We start from the raw sequence: 21,884 nt of genomic DNA on the forward strand, positions 1-21,884 counted from the left end.
CGGCACTGCGGGACACACCGTAAAAACTAGGGTCACAGATGCTCACCGATGGTCCGACAGTGGCTGACGGCCGACTGTCGGCCAGGTGTGTCAGAGCCCTTCGATGAGTGATGAAACGTTTGTGTCAATAAACGTTGCATCCAGATGAACCGTTTCGTTTGACTTTCTTACCATAAAGACATTTTGAGGTCTGTTGCTCAGTCTATATACTCTTCACATCTCTAATGGACAGCAGCCATCTTCAGTTTTCAGGCATTTTACTTCAGATTCTGACGTTAGTGCAACCCTATGTCTCATGTTTATAACATTTTAGCAATACATTCCTTCTGTATTTTGCACTGTCACGCTATCAGAGGGGAAAGTTTAAACACTATCACTACTAAACCACAAGAACTTTTCTAAGTTCAGGCAGGGTCTGTGTACTTACATGATTTCAAAGGCCAAATGATGTTAATATGCAAAGGGAAAAAAGTTGCAACATAAATGAAGGAAAAAAAAACAAACTCATCTGTCATATGACATCAGATGCTGGTACACAGCTCGATGAGCAGAACCTGTACGTAAATAGACCGACAGATTCAGAGTTTAATGTCGTCTGGAGTGACTCCTGTCCCTGCTGTAACTACGGCTATACCACCTGTGTCTTTGGTTGTCATGACTGTGGCTCCTCCTGTCTTTCATTCTAGGAGTGCTTCTGGAGCTGCTTCTGCTGTATCTATGGTCGTGCCGCCTGTTGCTCCTCCTCTTGCTGTAGCTACTTCCACTGCTGCTCCGGCTTCTATCACAGCTGGAACTTGAGCTGCTATGGCGATGGTTACGCTTCCTGCTGCCGTGGTGACTGTAGCTCCTCCTACGGCGGCTGGAACTCCTCCTGTGGCTATAGCTCCTCCTCCTGCTGTGGCTGCTGAAGTGCCCCTTCCTGCCCCTGCCATGGGACCTCCTCTCTTTTTGTGAGTGGCTCCTCTCGCTCCATCTTTCTCTGCTGCGCTTGCTGTCTCCTCTGACTCTTGCCCCAGCCTCTCTCCTCTCATCTTTACCCCTCTTGCAGTTGTCCCCCCCACCTCTCCTCTCCTCTCTCCCATCAGCTGCTCTCTTTTTCTCAGGAACTTGAGGGCAGATGTTAGGCGGCTGAAGCTCTTTAGCACCAGCCCCCTTAACTCCATTCACTGGACCAAGGACCCCAATGATTCCATCACCACTGGCCAGATTAGGGGTTTCGTCCCTTGACACAGCTTCACCTTGGCCCCCGGTGCCTGGTGGTCTTGTGGTTTCCCCACTGCTCTTTTTCAACAAGTTACCTAGTAGTTTCTCTCTCAGCTCCTTCTCTCGGCGCTGAAGCTCCAAGGCCCGCTCTTTCTCTACCTCCACTCTCCGGAGCTCCTCCTCCTGCCTGCGTCGGCAGGCCTCCAGCTCCTGAAGACGGGCCAACTCCTCCCTCTGACGAGCCTGCTCCTGCTTCTCCTGCTCGACACGCTCTGCTCTCTCCTTCTCCTGCTGCTGCTGTTTCAGAGCCTGAGGATGAGTAGAGGCAGTGGGTGAAGTGGGTGAAGTGGCACAAGACAGTGGGAGTAAAAAAGCTTCCAGCGAGACACTTTTTAGTGGTGGTCACATTACCAAAATTGTCATTTCGGCACCAATGAAAAAAAATTAAGTGGCAAAATTAGAGGACTAAATTCTAGAAACTAGAAATATAAGAAGGTTTTGTTTCACACTGGTCCCTGACAATTCTGTGCAAGCAGAATATGAAGGCCTTGCGAGAATTCGTCACCAATACTTTCGACAAAAGCATTTTAAAAAGACAGATAGCTGGCAAACCTTCTTTCAAGATGGAGCCTTTTATAAAAGGTACCATCAGTAACATTTTGACTTTATCATAGGAAAAAAAAAAATCACCATTTTGTATCAGCAGGGGTTGGAAATCTACATTAATTGCAAAATGATAGCTTTGCCAAGCATTGAGATTTATGGCTTTAAAAACCTGCTTTCCAGCCTGGAATCTTTATTATGGTACTCAAACTAGTAGAGAGCACCCCATCCTTTAAAAAAAAAACAATGTTCTTTCGACAAAACTGGGTCCTCACACATTCATCTTGCTGTGTATTTCAACATTTCAATATTGAGGCATCACTGCAAAAAAAACAAACAAACTCCAAAGAAGCTAAAAAGCCTCATCATTTGAGTAAAAACAAACAAATGTAAGTGATAATTGCCACACCACAAATATGACAAATTTAGGCATAAAACTTGATGCAGACCATTTGTGACAACCTCTTTTCGTAACCTGTTGCTCCGAGATGGGGTCTCAATATCGACGGACATGTGGAATAAATCAAAAGGTCACTTTTTTACCTGTTTTCAATCAGGTATTGCGTCTTTGAGGGTATACTTATGTTCTCAAAGGTCTCTACAGTCCTACCAGCAGGGTAAGATGTTAGGCAAGGGTGAAACAAATGTTTAAATCACACATTTCAAGGGAATATGCTGTTGATTTTGAGTTTGAATGTAGGTGGCTTGCGAAGCTGTAAATGTTATTAGCATAACTGAGTCACTTGTGGGCCACCATTGCTCAATGGGATCATTGCCAATGTTGAAGTTCATACTGGTTGCCGATAGTGATCACAACATTTTTTTTTACCGATTGTACCTTAAAAGGAGCCATTATTTTTCAATGCTAGCGCCTACCTTTGCCCTGGCCAGCAGCTCTGCAACAAGCCGTATGGATTCCAGGTTGCGCTGAGCCAGCAGCAGCCTCCGCTCCTCCATGGCTATCTTCACCTGTAGCTTCTTCTGCTCCTCCTCCTGGCGACGCTTCACCCTCTTCAGGTTCCTCCTCTCCTCTCTCTCCCGCAGCTTCTGCTCTCGCTTACGTAACCTCTCCTCCCTCTTCCTCTCTTTTTCCTGCTCCTCCTGCTCCTTCTGCTTCCTGAAAGGGAGGGCAGGGACATTAGCACAACTCTGGGTATGGTTGGAAATCAAGACCTGATTCCACTGGGGCTATGGTTTTTAGGTTTCCCGAAACTGACCGGATTAAAATACATCTGCCTTGTAGAGTCCCATTTTTTGACAGAAAAAAAGAGAACTCTTCTTTCATTAGCAAACTCACTTGCTTTCTTTACTTCCCTCATCTAATGTGTGTGGATATGAAGTTGTGAAGAGAATCAGTTCAGAGAAGCACAAAGATGTGTTTTTGGTTAGGAGCAGCTGCCCTGTTTCTAAAGTCAAGAACAACAAAACAAGTATGTTATTTACAAGATAGATGATTCAATGTAAGGTTAGACTTGAACTAAGAAGATGATACTGTTTATCAAGGCGTAATGAGCAGTTCCTGGTCCACAACCAGTCTCTCGATTAGACTATCGCAATGCACTTCTCATCGGTCTCCCAGCCCACGTAATCCAAATGCTGCAAAGAATCAACCCAACCACAAAGAGTGGGTAGCTCACTTATCACTAGATTCTCCTAGTTTTCTTTCTCAAGCGACTCTTGTGTTTAGTAGTCAGCATATGATGGCATGGTGACTGTTCCGAAGTTAAAGACTGGTTGTCTCAACTAGAGAGACATGTCTGTGAGTTGGAGCAGCTTCTTTTGGCTAAGATTATCTTAGACATGACGGGCACTCCAGATAGCCTTAGCCCTGGGCCTGACAACAGACCTGCTATTGTTAGCACTAGCTCAGCGTCGTCGGCAGATGTGGCAGAATTTATCCGTTTACTGCTGTGGGAAAACTCGTAAGAGGAAGCCACAGGGTCATGTGGCCTGGTCTACAGTCACCTCTCCCGACTGCAAACTGGTCCCCCCCTTAAGCCCCGTTGGTAGTCCTATCGGCCAGCGTGCCTCTCCCACTCCTATCGACAGGGAAACGCAACGCACGCTAGTGATAGGAGACTCCATTACCAGCAATACAAGATTTGCTTCGCCAGCCTTGGTTCACTGTTTACATGGGGCCAGAGTTTCCGACATAGAGGATAATCTTAGGGTGCTGGCATCATGGAGGGAGAAACAGGGAACCCAAGCACACAGCACCACTACTTTCAGCAACATTGTTTTCATGTCGGCACCAATAATGCTAGGATGAAGCAACCAGAGATCACAAAAGCCAGCCTAGTCAGGATGCTTGAGTTTGCCAGAAAGATGTGTCGGCACATGAGGGGTAATGATGAGATGTACAGTAGATTCAACTCAATGAACCGCTGACTGGCTTGTTACTGTAACGAGCAGAGATTCGGCTTTGTTGATAACTGGCCTTCTTTTTGGGGCTGCCCTTACTTGCTGAAAGCGGACGGCATTCACCCTACTGGGGACATCGCCGCTCTTTTGTCTAGCAATATAGATAGCTTTCAATGTTTAGTTTGACACTAGTGACTTGTCATTCAGCAGGTCGCAGATGATTAGAGAGCCTGCTAGGTTTAACCCTTGTGCAGATGTGACCAAGAGGAAAAGACCTTGTTATAAGATGGCTAGTGCATCCTGGCTCTCTAGTAAGTATTTTCTTCATTTGGGGAAAACACGTTCAAGACTCAACCCCTGAATCCCTCTGGTAGAAAATCAATCATTTTGTCTGGCAGTACCTCTCCTCCTCCTTACGCCTCTCTTCCTCCTCTTTCTCCCGTCGTTTCTGCTCCTCCCTCTGTCTCTCAAGCTCTTTTAATTTCAGCCTTTCTTGGGCCCTTCTCCTCAGAGCCAAATCACTCAGGTGCTTACTCGTGTCAAAGGCAACCTGGGAAAAAAACATATATACAAAGTAAGTAGGATTTATTGATCTATGCAACAGTATTTTGTGGACTTGAGTACATTCCAGACAGTTGGTGTGAGAAGGATTTTTTTTGTGCTCATGCAGCAAGTCAATATTTAGGTGAGCGTACCCTTTATATCTAGACAATAGTGACAAAAGATTGTCTTTTTATTTTCCCCATTCATTGGCATGGAACTACCTCAACTTCATAATATTTACACCACTCGCTGCAAAAGGAAAGCCCAAAATATCATTAAGGACACTAGCCACCCCACTTATGCTCTGTTCTTGCTCCTTCCATCTAAAAAATGTTAACGGAGCATCAAATCACACAACACCATTTCTCGGTAAAAGTTTCTTTCCACGGGAAGTCAGGTTGCTGAAAAGCTCACGCATCCATACACGTTACATTGTTGCGTTATCGTATACTTTCTATATTGTGTATATAATGTATGAATTCATGTATACATAGGTTTGGAGGTATGTTGTGTTTGGGGGGGGGGGGGTTGGATGGTGTCTCCTTGTGTCCTTTGCACAAGAGTTTCATTGTATTCCAATACAATTAAATCTTTTTGACTTCAGCATTTCTATTTTACAATGAGGATTTATTCTCATTTAGGGGTCTGGGCATTCTATCTTTCCTCATGATCCTCAGAATGAAGATGATGCAAATCCGATGAAAAAAAAAAAGGTCTCAAAACCACCAGAGTGGAAAAAAAGCCTCATTGGTAAATTCTGCAAAGCTATAACATGCTTTCTCTAGGCTTACAGTAACTGATAGTCCTCTTCATGGATTGTCACCTTGTCGTGGTAGAGAAGCTTGCATGGCCCTGAGATCCCGAGAATAATGCGAGAATGGTGATCATCGCTAGAGAACTGAAGAGATGCCGGATTAACATAGCTGCCCTTTCTAAAAGACGAAGATGAAGGACAACTGAAGGAGAAGGGTGCCTACACTTTCTTCTGGAAAGGAAAAGCTACTGATGAACCCAGGATCCATGGTGTTGGATTTGCCATCAGGAACCAGATCATCAGCCACCTGTCTGAACTTTCTGTGGGGATCAGTGAGCATCTCGTGACCATCCATCTGGTGCTTGCCAACAACCAGATGGCAACAGTTGTGAGTGCCTATGCCCTACTTTAGACTCTGAAGAGGAAGTAAAAGAGATCTTCTATGCCTGCTTAGACAAGACACTGTCAAGAATCCCCAAGGAAGATAAGATTATTCTCCAAGGAGACTTCAATGCCAGGGTCGGGCAGGATCAACATAGGAAAGGAAGGCATCGGGAGCATCAACTCCAATGGAGTTCTGCTTCTTAGCAAATGTGATCAGTACAACCTCGACATCACTAACACTGTTTTACCAGAAAAACAAATTTAAGGCATCTTGGAGACACCATGATTGATGCAGATGACTACTGGACAGGTCATTGCCTCATCCGCTCCACAATATCCATCAAACTCAAGAGGAAGAGGAGAGTTCAAAAGAAGCCGATCCGGCCAAGACTGGACCTTGAAAACCTGAATGAAACTGCCACCCAGCAGCGACTTCAGGCCTCTCTTAGGGAAACCCTCCAACAGCAATATCCTGATGACACTGAGAAACACTGGAGCCTGCTCAAATCCATCATCCTCAACACCTGCAAAACCACCCTTGGGTACAAGTCCAGAAAACACCAGGATCGGTTTGATGAGAATGACAGAGATAGAACAGCTCATCTCCAAGAAAAGGAAAGTCTTTTGTGCCTGGCAAAATGATGTCACCTACAAGGCTAGAAGAGTGGCTCACTTCAGAGCCAAGGCAGCCATCCAGAGATGGGTGAGGGAGCTTAAGAATTCTTGGTGGACAGAAAAGGCTCTGGAAATCCAGTGACTGGAAGACACCAGAGGCTTTTTCAGCACTACTAAGGCTGTCTATGCTCCAAGCAACCGCGGCTTAAACCCCCTGCACTCAAAGGACGGGCAGGAGCTGCTGAAGAACAACGAGTCCATTAACACCCGATGGAAAGAGCACTTCCAAGAACTCCTCAACCACAATAGCACAGCTGAAATAGACATTGCCAGTCACATTTCTCTGAGTCTCATCAGAGAAGACATTGGGGAACCTCCCACCATGACAGAGGGTCAACATACCATCAGGAGCCTTAAGAACAACAAGACCGCTGTTTCAGGTGGGATCCTGGCTGAAATCTTAAAGGAAGGTGGACCAGAGCTCCTCTACCACATCCACGCCCTTTTCCTCAAGTTCTGGCAAAAAGAAGGAGCTCAAGGATGCTCTACTAGGGGTCATATTCAAGAAACGGGACAAGGCAGAATGTGGAAACTACAGGCGCATCTCACTCCTGTCAACAACAGGCAAGGTCTTCACTCATGCACTCATGCACTCGCAAACCGACTGCTACCACTGGCTCAGGAAGTATTCCCAGAACTTCAAGTGTGGCTTCTGCCCATCCAGAGGTACAACAGAAATTATATGTACAGCATGCCAACTCCAGAAAAAATGCCGTGAACAAAGGCAGCTAATGTACATGGCTTTCATAGACCTGACAAAGGCCTTTGACTCAGTAGACCGTCAGGCTCTGTGGAGCATGCTATCAAGATATGGCTGTCCTGACAAATACATCAGAATACTGAGGCTTCTACTTGACGGCATGTCAGTCACAGTGCTCAGCAACAGCAGCTCTGAATCAGTACCCTTCACTGCGGAAACAGGGGTTAAACAGGGATGCATCATCGCACCTACCCTGTTTGCCATCTTTAATGCTGCCATACTCCACCTCATTGGCGAAAAGCTGCCACGGAGAATCCCAATCCTATACAGAACTGACGGCAGGTTCTTCAACCTTAATAGGTTCAAGGCCAAGAGCAAAGTCTGCAACACGATCATCATGGAGCTTCAGTATGCAAATGACAACGCCATCGCAGCACAAGCTGCCAAAGACCTCCAGGACATTTTGAATGCCTTTGCCAAGGCATACAGAGCCCTGGGTCTAGCATTAAACATCAAGAAAACCCAGGTCTTGTATCAACCTCTACCCAACCAGCCATCTACCCAGCCCACCATAAAAGTGGACAACAAAATTCTTGAAAACGTTGATCACGTCCTCTACCTCGGCAGCCTTCTCCCCTCAAAAGCTGACAACTCTGAGGTCAACCATGGCCTGAGTTGTGCTAGTAGCGCTTATGCCAGACTCAGGAAAAGAGTCTTTGAAGACCAAGACCTACAGGCCCAAACAAAACTCCCGGTCTACAGAGCTGTTCTTCTCCCCACTCTGCTGTATGGACCAGAGTCATGGACCACCAACAGGAGGCACCTGAGAGCCCTGGAACAATAACAGTGTTAATTTTGACAAGAATTTTAGTCTTAGTCGCTTACTGGAAATTGTAATAGGTTTAAAGTCACATTTTAGTCTTTTTGTTTTGCTTTATTTTAGTCAAAATTTCATCAGTGGACCTCCGTTTTAATTGTAGTCTACTTTTAGTCAATGTTTTAGTCATAATTATCATGATACTATACGGTACTGATTTTGCTGAAGGACATTCTAGGTGTAAAAATTCCTTTTAGAAGTAAGCATACCTTGAAATGTGTTTAATTATCTAGGGTGAGAATATGTTATTGACTTGCGCAGGCATGAACGGAGCAGGGAAAAACCATCCAATGAGAAGGACGCAAGAAGGCAATGAGAATTTGCACTTGGACTTGCAGATTCATGCATGCAAGTGATTGTTAACGAGGAAAACAACCAATGTTTTGAACTGTACAGCGTAATCTAGGTTCTCTCTAGTCTGCTGAAAGACGGCATGGAATTTTGTCTGGTTTTTTTTCTCATCAGTGCACAATGATGTAAGATTTCGTCATAATTTGTATTGTAAAATATTTTTTCACTTACGTTGTCGTGACAATTAAGTCATGAAATAAAAGGTCGTCAACGAAATATTTTTGTCAAAAATTTCGCTGACAAAATTATCACTGAACAATACCACCAAAGATCCTTACGAAAGATCCTGAGGGTCAGCTGGAAGAACAGATGCACCAACATCAGCACTCTGGAAGAAGCCAACATGACTAGCATCACCACCACAATAACGCAGCAACAACTCTGATGGACAGGCCATGTCATCCACATGTCCAACACATGTCTCCCTAAACAGATCCTGTGCTCCTAGCTGAAGAAAGGTCAGCGAGCTCCCGGCGGGCAGAAGAAACATTTCAAGGACAATATCAAGACCAGTCAGAAGAAATTCAACATCACATCGAGCAACTGGGAACACATTGAACTGGATAGGCACTCCTGGAAGAAATCCGTCCAGGAAGGAGCTGCACGTCATGAAATGGAATGCCACTGTGCCACGGAGAAATAGCGACAGCACCACAAGGCAAGAGAGAAAAGGCTCAACCACCACCACTTTCCCCTGTCCACACAGCACCTATGTAGGTGGATCGCGGATCAGCCTCTACAGCCATCTGAAGACCCACAAGTAGACAACCCAATGGAGAAGACAGTCATACTCGCTTTGAGTGACCGCCGATGATGAGTAATCAAACTTTTACTTCTGATAGATTGAACTTTCACAAAGCAGAGGTATGGGGATATATATATACTTAGCACAAAAAGTAACGAAATTTGTGTTTGTTAGATTATTTCTTTGCTGTAACAATGCTTCTTGGCAATAAATCTTATACCGTTGGAAAGCCTGTTTATTTCCCTTTTAAATGGTGCCACATCTGTAAGGAACATGCAATTTGTGGGATGAGCAGCGGAGCTGAGTATGTGGGTTGCGCCCCTGAAAAAGTGGCCAAATCTTCTCTGCCAATGCCAAACAGCTTATTTTGCTGTAGCTACTGACTCTTGTTTTGAGCTTCTGGTACCCCAGGTGCTGACAATCAGGTGCCTGATATAAGATTTATTGCCAAGAAGCATTGTTACAACAAAGAAATAATCTACCAAACACAAATTTCCTTACTTTTTGTGCTAAGTTTATATATATATAAAATGTGATACGAGCTTGTAAAATTAATTGATTAATAGATTATTGACCCCCATACTTGTTTATAGCTTACCTTGTCTTTCTCAATTAATTGAAAAACTTTATTACCGACAGCTCCTCTGTAAAGCTCTCAGCGCATCTAATGTAGTTTAATGAGCTATAATATTTAACAGTGAATTATATTTCTCCTTGTTAAAGTTAAATTGACAACCTCTAGAGACTTAAGAGGGAGATATTATATTGAAGAAACATTTGACAATGTTTTGTGTGTGCAGGTGTCTGTGTATGGAAGTTGATTAGTGGTTGTCTTTGTTTATGTATAGCATGCATAACTGGGTAGAAAGGAACCTGAAAACAAAACCTTAAATAATGGAGAAAAAAAAAATCTACTAGAAACTGCTGTGACTCTTTACAAGTGTGTCATAGCTAGGGATGGGTACCAAACCTGGTATTAAATGGGAACCGGTGCTAAATTATTTAGGCTACATAAATGTTGTCTTTTTCTCTTGCCAACTACGTTTCTAATTTGCAAACGATAGACATTGATTGAGATGGTTTGGACATGTGTGGAGGAGAGATGCTGGATATATTGGGAGAAGGACGCTGAATATGGAGCTCCCAGGGATGAGGAAAAGAAGAAGGCCAAAGAGGAGGTTTATGAATGTGGTGAGAGAGGAAATGCAGGTGGCTTGTGTGACAGAGGAAGATGCATAGGACAGGAAGAGATGGTAGTGGATGATCCTGCTTTGGTGACCCCTAACGGGAACAGCCGAAAGTAGTGGTAGACGTTCATCTATGATGCATTTTCGCTATTCTCAATCCAGAAGAGAGATCTCTCTCTCGGAGTCTGTCGTATGTGTGAGCCGAGCAGCGGGGCCACAGCTCTCTCCGCCTCTCTCTCAGACACACATGCATGCGCACACAGACCCTGCTGTAAACGACAATGGCGGAGACAACTAAACATTCAAAAGTCTGGTTATAGTTCATTTGAGTCGATGCTGTCAATGCTCGTTGCCACAAGTGCAACACGTCTTTTGCATGTAAGAGCAGAAACACCACAGCAATCTTTCAAAACATCAAGCGAAAGTGCATCAAATACAGGCGGAGAAATTCATCATTTTCAAATGCCTAGCTCATAGTTCACCTCCCATTGCCCCATCCACTTCAGATGTTATATATGTTAGCAGCCTAGAGCCCACATGGAGTTAACTAAATTATACAAATATGAGTTAATGTAAAACATGTAAAGTAAAGCTCTGTCAAGACATGAGAAAATAAAGCAAAGCTAAGTCTGTTATTGATTTGTTTTTTTTTTTTTCCTTAAAAAAATAAAACAAAATGAACCCAAATGAGTACCGTTAAAGTACCGGATCAATAAGCAGTATTGGTAGGAGTACCGTTAAAATCTGAATGATACCCATCCCCAGTCATAGTGCCTTTCTACACGGGGAGTGTGCTGTACCTTGATGTTGCAGGCCACTGCCTTGCCATCCTCTCCCTTGAACATCAGCTTCATGCCACGCAGAGTGTCCATTGCCTTGGTAAAACCACAGTACTCCTGGTACTGGACATAGGCGTCGAAGTTCAGGTGGCCCCCAAAGCTGAATGTACTGAAGTTCTTGTCAAGCATTTCCTCTCTATAGGGGTCCAGCATAGGGATGTCCACGTTTCGTACCTATAATGAAGGCATAGCAGGCCTTTTTTTTACGGAGGACAGTGTTGCAGACTTATGGATATATTACGGACCAACTTTCAGTGCTCTTCAGGGAAAAATATTATATCTATTCAGATTGTTGCTTATGTGATCACAGAAAATTCAGTCAAAATGTGAATTGATTTAAATCAAGTGAACAGCATGTACAGATTCTGACCTGGGACAAATTTTCTTTTTAATGTACAGAGGCAACAAGAAACATTTCCCACCTGTCCAAAGCACTGGAAGACGGTTGTGAGAACCTCCTCAGAGGGTCGGTCTGGATGCTGGCTGTCTCTCTGGCTGAACCAACGGCAGGGAAGCCCCTCCAGGTGGATGGTGTCAGGCCTTTCCCCTGGCAGTGTCTCATTCATGTCCTTGGCATCACGGAAGAAAGAGTCCCAGTCGTGACGTGTTGGAAAGTCCACCTTATTCTCAACTGCACGTACCTAAGGGGAGAGAGATGCAAAGAGATGGGAGAAAATATATTTCCTATCCTTTTGCAAGGGCACTCTCTCATAATAAGGTAGCTATAGACTATAATCAATTTTTTTGAAGAGGTAGTTATTCAGGAATCTATCCATGGAGCATAACCCATGTAGTTCTCATGTATGTGTTCTGACAGTACATAAAAATGAATTAAGGAATGAGGAAATAATTAGCTAACGTGGAATCGTCTTGAGCCCTCACCTCCACTACAAAACCAGCCGTACCTTTAGTATATCGGTGAAGCCGCTGAGTTTGATGCTCTTTCCATCCAGGCGGCCTAGTAAGCTCTTGACCACTCCCTTGTTCTCCACCTCACCCTCGAAGCGAATAAAGTCCATGGTGCTCTTGGAGATACGCAGGGCTGAAAATTGCTCAGGGGAAACCATGGCCTTCACCCTCTCCATTACCTCCCAATTAGAGATACTCTTGCCCGGCAGCTTTAGCTGGGGGAGCGCAACGCTGATGGTAATTTTGGCTATCGGCTTGAGGTGTAAGTTGTACTCAGCACAGAGGCACACTGCTTCAGTGGTGTCATGGACTATGGTGGTCATTGTGCCAGACAGATTAGAAAGCTGTATGCACCTGTGGGTGGGAAGGAATGTTCAGATAGCAATCGCATTAACACCTGTGTTACAAATACCTCGATACCCCCCACTAGACTACCACTTGTATTGTGTTCCCAGAATCTAATATCAGGACTTGCAAAAAAAAAAAGTTGCTTAAGGATTTGAGGCCACTTCAAACTGCTGATCCTACAGTTTGTAGCTTTGAAAGGAAGACAAAAGTGCAACTGACTTTTTTTTTATAACTGCTTAACTTGCAAGTTTATTTACCTGTATAGGGTGTAACAATCACAGCCACAATGGGCACAACGACATCCAACTCCCAACAAATCGTTGACATATTTCAACGACGTGTTGACAACTCGTCATTCTGACAACTGATTTAACTTCTAGCTGTTAATTCTAAATCTAAACGTGCAGGGACCGAACGTCTGCCATTGTAGTTAGCATTTCGCCAGAGACTTGGCGGACAGCGCGGAGGGGCTGGTTTAATCAAGGCTAAGCTAGTAAAGCTAGCCCACCGATAAGAGTAAAGTTTAAACAGGCTGTCATCGTTGGCTACTAGGGACAAACCCGACGTACAAATTTAATTCTATCCAAATTTCTTCTTGGTAAAACCTTGTTCTGTTAGCTGCGCAGCTAACGCTAATACATACTTTTTTTACTAGCGTGAGGGCGAGCTAGCACAACTAGCAGTTGTCTGCAAACTAGCTAGTTGTTCTCAGCGCTAGCTAACTATTTTCAGTAAGGCGACAGCCGACCAAACGTCACCTTGAGCTTGCTTTTAGTTTTAAAGGCTAAGCATAACGGTAACCCCACCAACCTCAAGCAGTTACCCACCGGGTAAAGGAACAAAATCTGCTACATAGGTTGGCTTCCAACGGCAGCGGCTCACAGGCGACCAGACGGGCACGACAAGATGCCAGTTCCGCATGCAGTGAACTTTGAACTTAGAAAACTAACCGTGCTGTTAAAAACAGCGACACCACGTGGAACAATGTGGTAAAGTACAAACGGTAAATTTTGTGTGTGCGTGTGTGTGTGTGTGTGTGTGTGTGTGTGTATGTGTACACATATATATACATATATATACATATATATATATATTTATTTATAAAAGACACACACACACAGAAACTTAGCACAAAAAGGAAATATATATATATATATATACATATACACACACACACATATATATATATATACATATATATATATACATATATATATACATATACATATATATATACATATATATATATACATGTGTGTATATATATATATATATGTATGTATATATATATACATATATATATAAAGACACACACATAGAAACTTAGCACAAAAAGTAAGGAAATGTGTGTTTGGTAGGTTATTTCTTTGTTGTAACAATGCTTCTTGGCAATACATCTTATATCAGGCACCTGATGGTCAGCACCTGGGGTACCGGAGGCTCAAAACAAGAGTCAATAGCAGCAGCAAAACAAGCTGTTTGGCATCGGCAGAGAAGATTTGTCAAATTTTTCATGGGCGCAACCCACATACTCAGCTCTGCTGCTCATCCCACAAATGCATGTTCCTTACAAATGTGGCCCCATTTAAAAGGGAAGTAAACAGGCTTTCCAACGGTATAAGATTTCTTGCCAAGAAGCATTGTTACAACAAATAAAAAATATACCAAACACAAATGTCCTTACTTTTTGTGCTAAGTATATATATGTATATACTATATACTTAGTACAAAAAGAGAGGACATGTATATATATGTCCTCTTTTTTTGTTTTGTGGATGGAATGCTACTGTAACAGCAGATCCCTAGAGAGGGGCTACATGAAGCGAATGTGGGAACTGTGGACCAGTAGGAGACCTACTTCCACACTGACTCAGAAGCAGCTGGTGGCTCAATGCTCAAACATCAATAGAAGGAAGCTACTGTCATGACTTGAGATGGACAGGCTCCAACAGGATGACTATACAGTTCAGCACCCTGAATGGCCGCCCAGAAGGCAGGAGATAGATGAGGACAGACTCCAACCAGCTGAAACAATCCTACCAGCCATGACAGCTGAAGCTCCTGAGGTTCAAATGAGAGTAATTGCTAGCCTAAAGACAGCCAACCCTCAGCTTGGTTTCCACGACTCAGTGACAAAGTACTATCACACAGCCTGCTTGTGGATATGAACACAGCCTTGCATAATATCTCAGCTGCCACATAACAGAGACCAACAAGCTTGTATATAATAATAATAATAATAATAATAATAATAATAATAAATCTTATATAGCACTTTTCTAACACTCAAAATCACTTTACAATGAACGGGGTGAAACAAGACAACAGATAAACATAGCACAAACATACAGGGGTGGATGGGAAGGGGGGGCTACGAGAAGGAGAAGTGGCAGCGACACTATGCCAGCAGTACTCTCCAACTTAAACAGATACAAAAGGGCAAGAAAAACAAAAAACAGCAGCACCGTAGACATTGATTTTCTGTAGGGGTTTACTCCCGTAGCCTATTCCTCTCCTGAGGTATCCACTAGGCAGTGACACCATTTAACCCATAGCTGGAGGCTGGTTCGTGGGCATCAGGTAATATCCACACACCAGTGGGCCTGCGTACTGCAAGTCTAGGGGCCAGACCTCCTCCGAGTCCCTTGTAGTTGAGCCAGGGTCCAAGGTGTACCCAGTTACCGTGTGTCACCACTATATACTATATGCCACTGCAACCATAATCCTGGAGATGCTTGAGTACAGGATTGAGAACACAGGTCACCAACAGTACCCTCCGTGGAAGAGAAGGCTGTAAGCCAAGATTGAAGCAGCGCTAAGAGATGTTAGGCAGTTAACAAAAGTGCAGAAGGGTGTAATGAAAGACAGGCCCTGGTTGAAGAAGTACAGCAAGCTGTCCATAAGTGAGGCCATGGAAACTGCCAAACAAAGGCTCACCACTCTGGCCACCAGGCTGAAGAGATCCAACAGAGAAGTAGAAGCCAAATGAGTAAATGGCCTGTTCCTCAAAGAACCATCCAAAGTGTACTCTTGGCTGCAAAGTAACAAGGGAAAAACATCAGACCCACCCAGAGCAGAGACTGAGCAATACTGGAAGGATATATGGGAAAAGGAGGCATCACTCAACACTAATGCCCAGTGGCTGTTGGACCTAAGAGCAGACCACAACAATATCCCAGAACAAGAACCAGTTATCATCACAGTGGCTGACATCCAATGACAAGGCTCAAACATGAAGAGCTGGACTGCATAAGGCACTGACATAATTCATGCCTACTGGTTAAAGAAGCTAATGGCACTCCATGAATGCCTGGCGACACAGATGAACCAGCTGCTAACATCAGGGTTTTACCCTGACTGGCTAACACAGGAGAGAACAATACTGATCTTGAAAGATCCCTGCAAGGGTACAACACCCTCAAACTATCAGCCGATAACCTGCCTTTCCACAACATGGAAGATCAAGCAACATAGCGGCTAAGCTGAATGGGTACATGAGTCAATACATGAGTGAAACTCTGAAAGGAATTGGGAACAATGCCAGAGTCAAAGCATCAGCTACTGGTTGATAGAGCAGTCACCCAAGACTCTAAGACCAGACAGACCAACCTGAACACAACCTGGATTGACTACAAGAAAGCCTATGATTCAATGCCCCACACCTGGTTACTGGAGTGCTTGGCACTATACAAAGCCAACAGGACACTAATAGCCTTCATCAAGAACTCAATGTGGCAGTGGAAAACAACACTAGAGGCCAACTCAAAGACAATCACACAGGTAACAATCAAATGGGGCATTTACCAAGGTGATGCACTGTCCCTGCTGCTGTTCTGCATAGGTCTGAACCCCCTCAGTCAAATCATCACAAAAAGTGGCTATGGATACAGGTTCAGAATTGGAGTTACCATCAGTCACCTCCTAGACATGGATGACATCAAGCTGTATGCCAGGAATGAGCAAGACATTGACTCACTGATCCTCCTCACCAGAACCTACAGCAATGACATCAGGATGTCATTCAGACTGGACAAGTGCAGTCAAATGGTGACAAAAAGGAAAGGTGGTGAGCACTGAAGGGAGTGGATTACCAGAGGGCAGGATGAGATACATACAGGACAGTTACACGTTACAGTTACAGTTACAGCCAAATACCTCCAGAGAGTGAGACAGGTCCTGAGGAGCCAGCTCAATGGCAAGAATAAGATCCCAGCCATCAACACATATGCCCTACCAATCATCAGAGACCCAGCTGGAATAATAAGCTGGCCAAAGGAGAAGATAAAGACCACATATATATCAGGATAGGAAAACTCCTCACAATGCATGGAGAATTTCACCTGAAGTCCAGCAGCTTGAGAGTGTATGATAAGTGAAAAGATGGGGCCCAAGGGTTAGTGAGTGTCAGGGCCACTATCCTGGATAAAACAAGGAACATCCACAAGTACATCAGAAAGAGGGCTGCCCCAGGATGAACTGCTCAGTGAGTACCTCAGGCAACAGAAGACAAAGAGTGCAGAGTAAGAAGAAGAGGCGGGATCATGGAAGATCAAGCCCCTTCATGGGATGTACTATCAACAGATGGAAGACGTAGCTGATATCGAGAAATCCTACCAGTGGCTAGAAAAAGCTGGACTGAAGGAACGCATAGAGGCTGTGATCATAGTGGCACAAGAACAGGCACTCAGCACCAGATCGATTGAAGCAGGGGTCTACCACATCAGACAAGACCCAAGATGCAGGCTGTGCAAAGATGCCCCTGAGACAGTCAAGCACTTAGTAACAGGGTGTAAAATGCTAGCTGGGAAAGCGCACACTGAAAGGCATAACCAAGTGGCTGGGATAGTGTACAGGAATATCTACACTGAATACAGACTGGAAGTCCTCAAGTCCAAATGGGAGACACTGCTAAAGGTGGTTGATAATGGCAGAGCTAAGATCCTGTGGGACTTCAAGTTCCAGACTGACAAGCAGGTGCTGGCTAACCAGCCAGACATTGTGTTGGTTGACAAGGAACAGAAGACAGCAGTAGTGATCGATGTAGCAATTCTGAGCGATGGCACATCAGGAAGAAAGCATGAGAAGCTAGAGAAATACCAAGGGCAGAAGGAAGAACTAGATCGGATGTGGAAGGTGAAATCCACAGTAGTCCCGGTGGTAATAGGAGCACTAGCGGCTGTGACCCCCAAACTGGAAGAGGGGCTCCAGCAGAATCCAGGAACAACATCTGAGGTCCCTGTCCAGAAGAGTGTGGTCCTAGGAACAGCTAAAATACTGTGCAGAACCCTTAAACTCCCAGGCCTCTGGTAGAGGACCCAAGCTTGAGGAATATACACACCACCTGAAAAAGGGTGAGAAGGAGATTTTTTTTCATGAATTAGTCTGATAGCATGTTTGCTGTTATTTTTGTATGTATATATTTTCTAGTCTGCTTTTGGAATTTTAACAGGGTTTCACAAATCAGCATGGAGAGACTACTTGGCCTCTCTATGCAACGCCACAGCTTAGGCTCTATTAGTATTCTGGCTTGAGAGAATCATGTTGAATCCCCTGTATGACAACATCAAAATAAAACTGTGCCTTTGTAACTTCAGTCCTTTGTCAATGAGAATGACAATCCAGAAGGCTTGTGACAATAGGCACTGAATATGCTGTGCATGCTGAACATGCTTTTTGAACTTTAATAACTGGTTGACACTCCTTTTATTTCACGGTGCACAGGGCATCTTACAGATATTTCTATCATGTGTTTATCTCATCATTGTGGCCTATACACTATTTGGGACGAGAGAGAGGGGACAAGAGGGCAAACAGAAGACTCACTGCACATGAATATGTCAAACTAGTCCAGCAGTGGAACCCTCGGGCCAAAATGTTGGCACACTTTCCCTCAAAAGAGGGCAGAAGAATTTACATAATGGCCATTATTCCCTCCATCGTGTATGTAGGTCAATAGCTGCACTGCAGTCAGACAGCCTCTCTGTTCTACCCTGCTCAATAGCTACCTGCCCGATGACACTGCCTGTGGTGACTGGACCACACTAGGAAACCATAGGCTTAGTGCATGGCCAGTCAATGGGCTCTATACATAAATCTCATAGACTAAAATTATGAGCCATTATTAACTCCAGTAATCCTTGACCCATAAGACATGGTTTGTATGCTCACCCATGCAATGCTAATGGTCATTCAACCTGCATTTCAGTTTTGTTTCGTAGACTGTTCATTTCTTCAGGCAAACACAAACAGCGCCCAGCAAAGACTTAAGACTCACAAGAAAAGATTCAGGGCTGTTGTTATCTGCACAATTCCTGGCATCGTTTATCCCTGATTAAAATATCACAAGGCTACTGACAGTTACGGTGATTCATGAAGGACGGGTTTTTCTATGTTGCATTTATCTGAAAGATTGTGAATTAAATGCCTAGTATAGATACTTAGCACACAAAGTAAAGAAATGTGTGTTTGGTAGATTATTTCTTTGTTGTAACAATGCTTCTTGGCAAGAAATCTTATACCGTTGGAAAGCCTGTTTATTTCCCTTTTAAATGGTGCCACATTTGTAAGGAACATGCATTTGTGGGATGGGCAGCAGAGCTGAGTATGTGGGGTGCGCCCATGAAAAATTTGCCAAATCTCTGCCAGTGCAAAACAGCTTATTTTGCTGTTGCTATTGACTCTTGTTTTGAGCCTCTGGTACCCCAGGTGCTGACCATCAGGTGCCTGATATATCCAAAGGAGTTGAATCAAGTGCAACTGGACTTGGTATATATCCGTGAAGACGTTTCGCCTTTTGACTAGACCAAGCTAGTAGCTAGTAGCTGACTAGACCAAGCTTGGTCTAGTCAGAAAGGCACGAACTGAGGAAGCCTCTTGGATGAGAGGCGAAACGTCTCCACGGATATATACCAAGTCCAGTTGCACTTGATTCAACTCCTTTGGATAACCATGACCTGGATGATTGAGAACATTCACAGACGTGCCTGATATAAGATTTATTGCCAAGAAGCATATTTACAACAAAGAAATAATCTACCAAACACACATTTCCTTACTTTTTGTGCCAAGTTTATATAGGTCCTACTTAGCTTTGCAGGTATAGTGTGAGTTGTGCATACGTTGATGTAGAGATACTTGTGTTAAAGGCATTCGGTTAACCGTTCAGAGGTCATTTCATAGCATGCTTTTACCACCACGGTCCAGAAGTACCAAAAACAAAAAACCCCCATCAGAGGGGCTTGGATGAGTAGCATCACTTCCATCTTTAAAATCCAGCCATCCAGCCATCCATTATCCTAACCGCTTATCCTGCTCTCAGGATTTCGGGGATGCTGGATAGGCTGGGTGTCTCCCAGTCAGGGAGACACCCTGGACAGGCCGCCAGGCCATCACACAGGGCCCACACACACACACGTTCACATGCACACCAAGGGACATTTTAGTACGGCCAATTCACCTGACCTACATGTCTTTGGACTGTGGGAGGAAACCGGAGCCCCCGGAGGAAACCCACGCAGACACGGGGAGAACATACAAACTCCACACAGAGGACGACCCGGGGCGACCCCCAAGGTGGGACTACCCCGGGGCTCGAACCCAGAGCCTTCTTGCTGTGAGACGACTGCGCTAACCACTGCGCCACCATGCCACCCCATCTTTAAAATCACTTCTCAAAACTCAATTTCAGTGGCTTGCTTTTATGTAATGTCGATCATCCTTTACTGTCACGTTTCTCACCCAGTGATCGGCTTTTCTTTTGGCCGCTTCTCGTTTGTTTTGTCATTTTGATTGTGTTGTTTTGTGTTATTTGCTGGGTAAAACACTTCGAAAACACTTGATTTGTAATTGTCATATGCTGGTATTCAGAGTACAATGGAGGACACTAAGAATAACTCCCCAGATCCTCAGCAGTGGAATCGGCCAATAATCAGGCAAAGTTCAGAGTCACAAAGTCTCTATGAAGTATAGCGCCTACACCCCCGAGTGATCATGTGGTAGTGAGGTGTCAGTGAAGACAATAAGCTGCTGTTTATGGTTATTATCTAAATGATAAATGGTATAAATGATATGCATGTCTTTTTCTTACGTCTGACAAATGTGAAAACACATATACTATGTATGTGAGCCCACGCAGCTACACACACAGCCCCCGCCTGCTTGCAAAGGTGCATCCACAAGCAAACACACGGGCAAATACAATTACACACATGAACGTGCCAGGTGCAGTGTTTCACGGGCCAGCTTCTGGATAGTAAATGAAAGGCTGGTATACGCTCCCTGGCGTGGGGGGGTCCTCGGATCATCAATTATTCAGCTCTGCAGGGCAGGGACAATTATGTGCGCTCATTTGAAATAGAAGGCCGACAATTCACCGCTTCCTTCTGGACTTTTACGAGGGTGCGATACTACTAAGCGCACAATTCCAACAATTACCATCACACATTCTCATAAAACTTGATTTTACTATCAGCTAATCTGAACGTGTCAACACAATATACTGTCTGGCGTTCGAGTTTTTAAAGGCATCATACAGCACACTTACGTATTCTGCACAAAAAACGAAAAGGATTGCTTTATTCCCCAACAATGAAGAGACACAAATGACAAAGTGGCTCAGAAACAGTGAGTTTCACATCATCACATTCACAGTATTTGACAGAGAAACACAAGACTTGACTTACAGACTTGAGAACAAACATGGCAGTGCACAGCATTGGCTAACCCTACAACTGAATGAATCGAGCCCTTCCCCTTTCGGGCCGCCAATGTCGAACCCCGGACACGACGGCGGCCTTCACGAAACCTGGCACGGCCTATATCTACACGACGTCAGGCGGTCGGCTGCAAGTTAAAACTCGAGAGAAGAAGTTCAGAGATGGAAGTTGAGAAGGCAACGTTTTCCTCGTCTACAAACAGCGTTTCCTACAAACTCTGGCCTAGTTTGTGCGTCATACAAACACCGTATAGGCAGCGGCAGTGTAGCGGCGGGTGGGCCGGAGATGAAGAGTTTGAGGTCGTGGCCATCAGGGGACGCTTCAGCTAGAAGTCATCTCCTCCCCTGCGCTTCCACAAATATGAAGCAATCACCTCTATTCTATGTTTAAATTAGTTCAGTTTTTTTTAGCAAGGTAACGTAATCTGGCTAATGCGACGATAGTCTGACAACCCCCCCCCCGCCGTGTGACTCAGTGTGGCCTTACTAGCCCATAACCCACCCCAGCCCGTCTCACCTTACCGTGGAAACTCTCGACATTATATCGACACAGCACATTAACGGTACAGGAAAAAACAAAAACACAATATCATCAAATTTGTAATTTGTAAATAATTGGTCTAAAGTCCAAGGATCTCGTGGTTCGACTTCCAGTTCCAGCCAAAGAACACAAACACTGCCGATACCGGGCT

At 44.4% G+C, this 21,884-nt stretch overlaps 1 protein-coding gene across 1 annotated transcript; it reads right to left on the reverse strand.

Moving 5' to 3' along the window:
• Window positions 1-269: 269 nt before the first annotated feature.
• akap17a (A kinase (PRKA) anchor protein 17A) lies at window positions 270-13,370 on the reverse strand. The gene is made up of 8 exons (XM_056290043.1): window positions 13,307-13,370; window positions 12,128-12,485; window positions 11,645-11,863; window positions 11,184-11,396; window positions 4,569-4,717; window positions 2,683-2,923; window positions 1,062-1,512; window positions 270-1,031 (listed from the first exon to the last, which is right to left on the reverse strand). Exons 2-8 carry the CDS (start codon window positions 12,452-12,454, stop codon window positions 586-588), a joined length of 2,046 nt encoding a protein of 681 aa, XP_056146018.1. The 5' UTR covers window positions 12,455-12,485; window positions 13,307-13,370; the 3' UTR covers window positions 270-585.
• Between the last annotated feature and the right edge of the window lie 8,514 nt (window positions 13,371-21,884).

Source organism: Lampris incognitus, chromosome 11 (assembly GCF_029633865.1).
Source record: "Lampris incognitus isolate fLamInc1 chromosome 11, fLamInc1.hap2, whole genome shotgun sequence".
Classification (NCBI taxonomy): domain Eukaryota; kingdom Metazoa; phylum Chordata; class Actinopteri; order Lampriformes; family Lampridae; genus Lampris; species Lampris incognitus.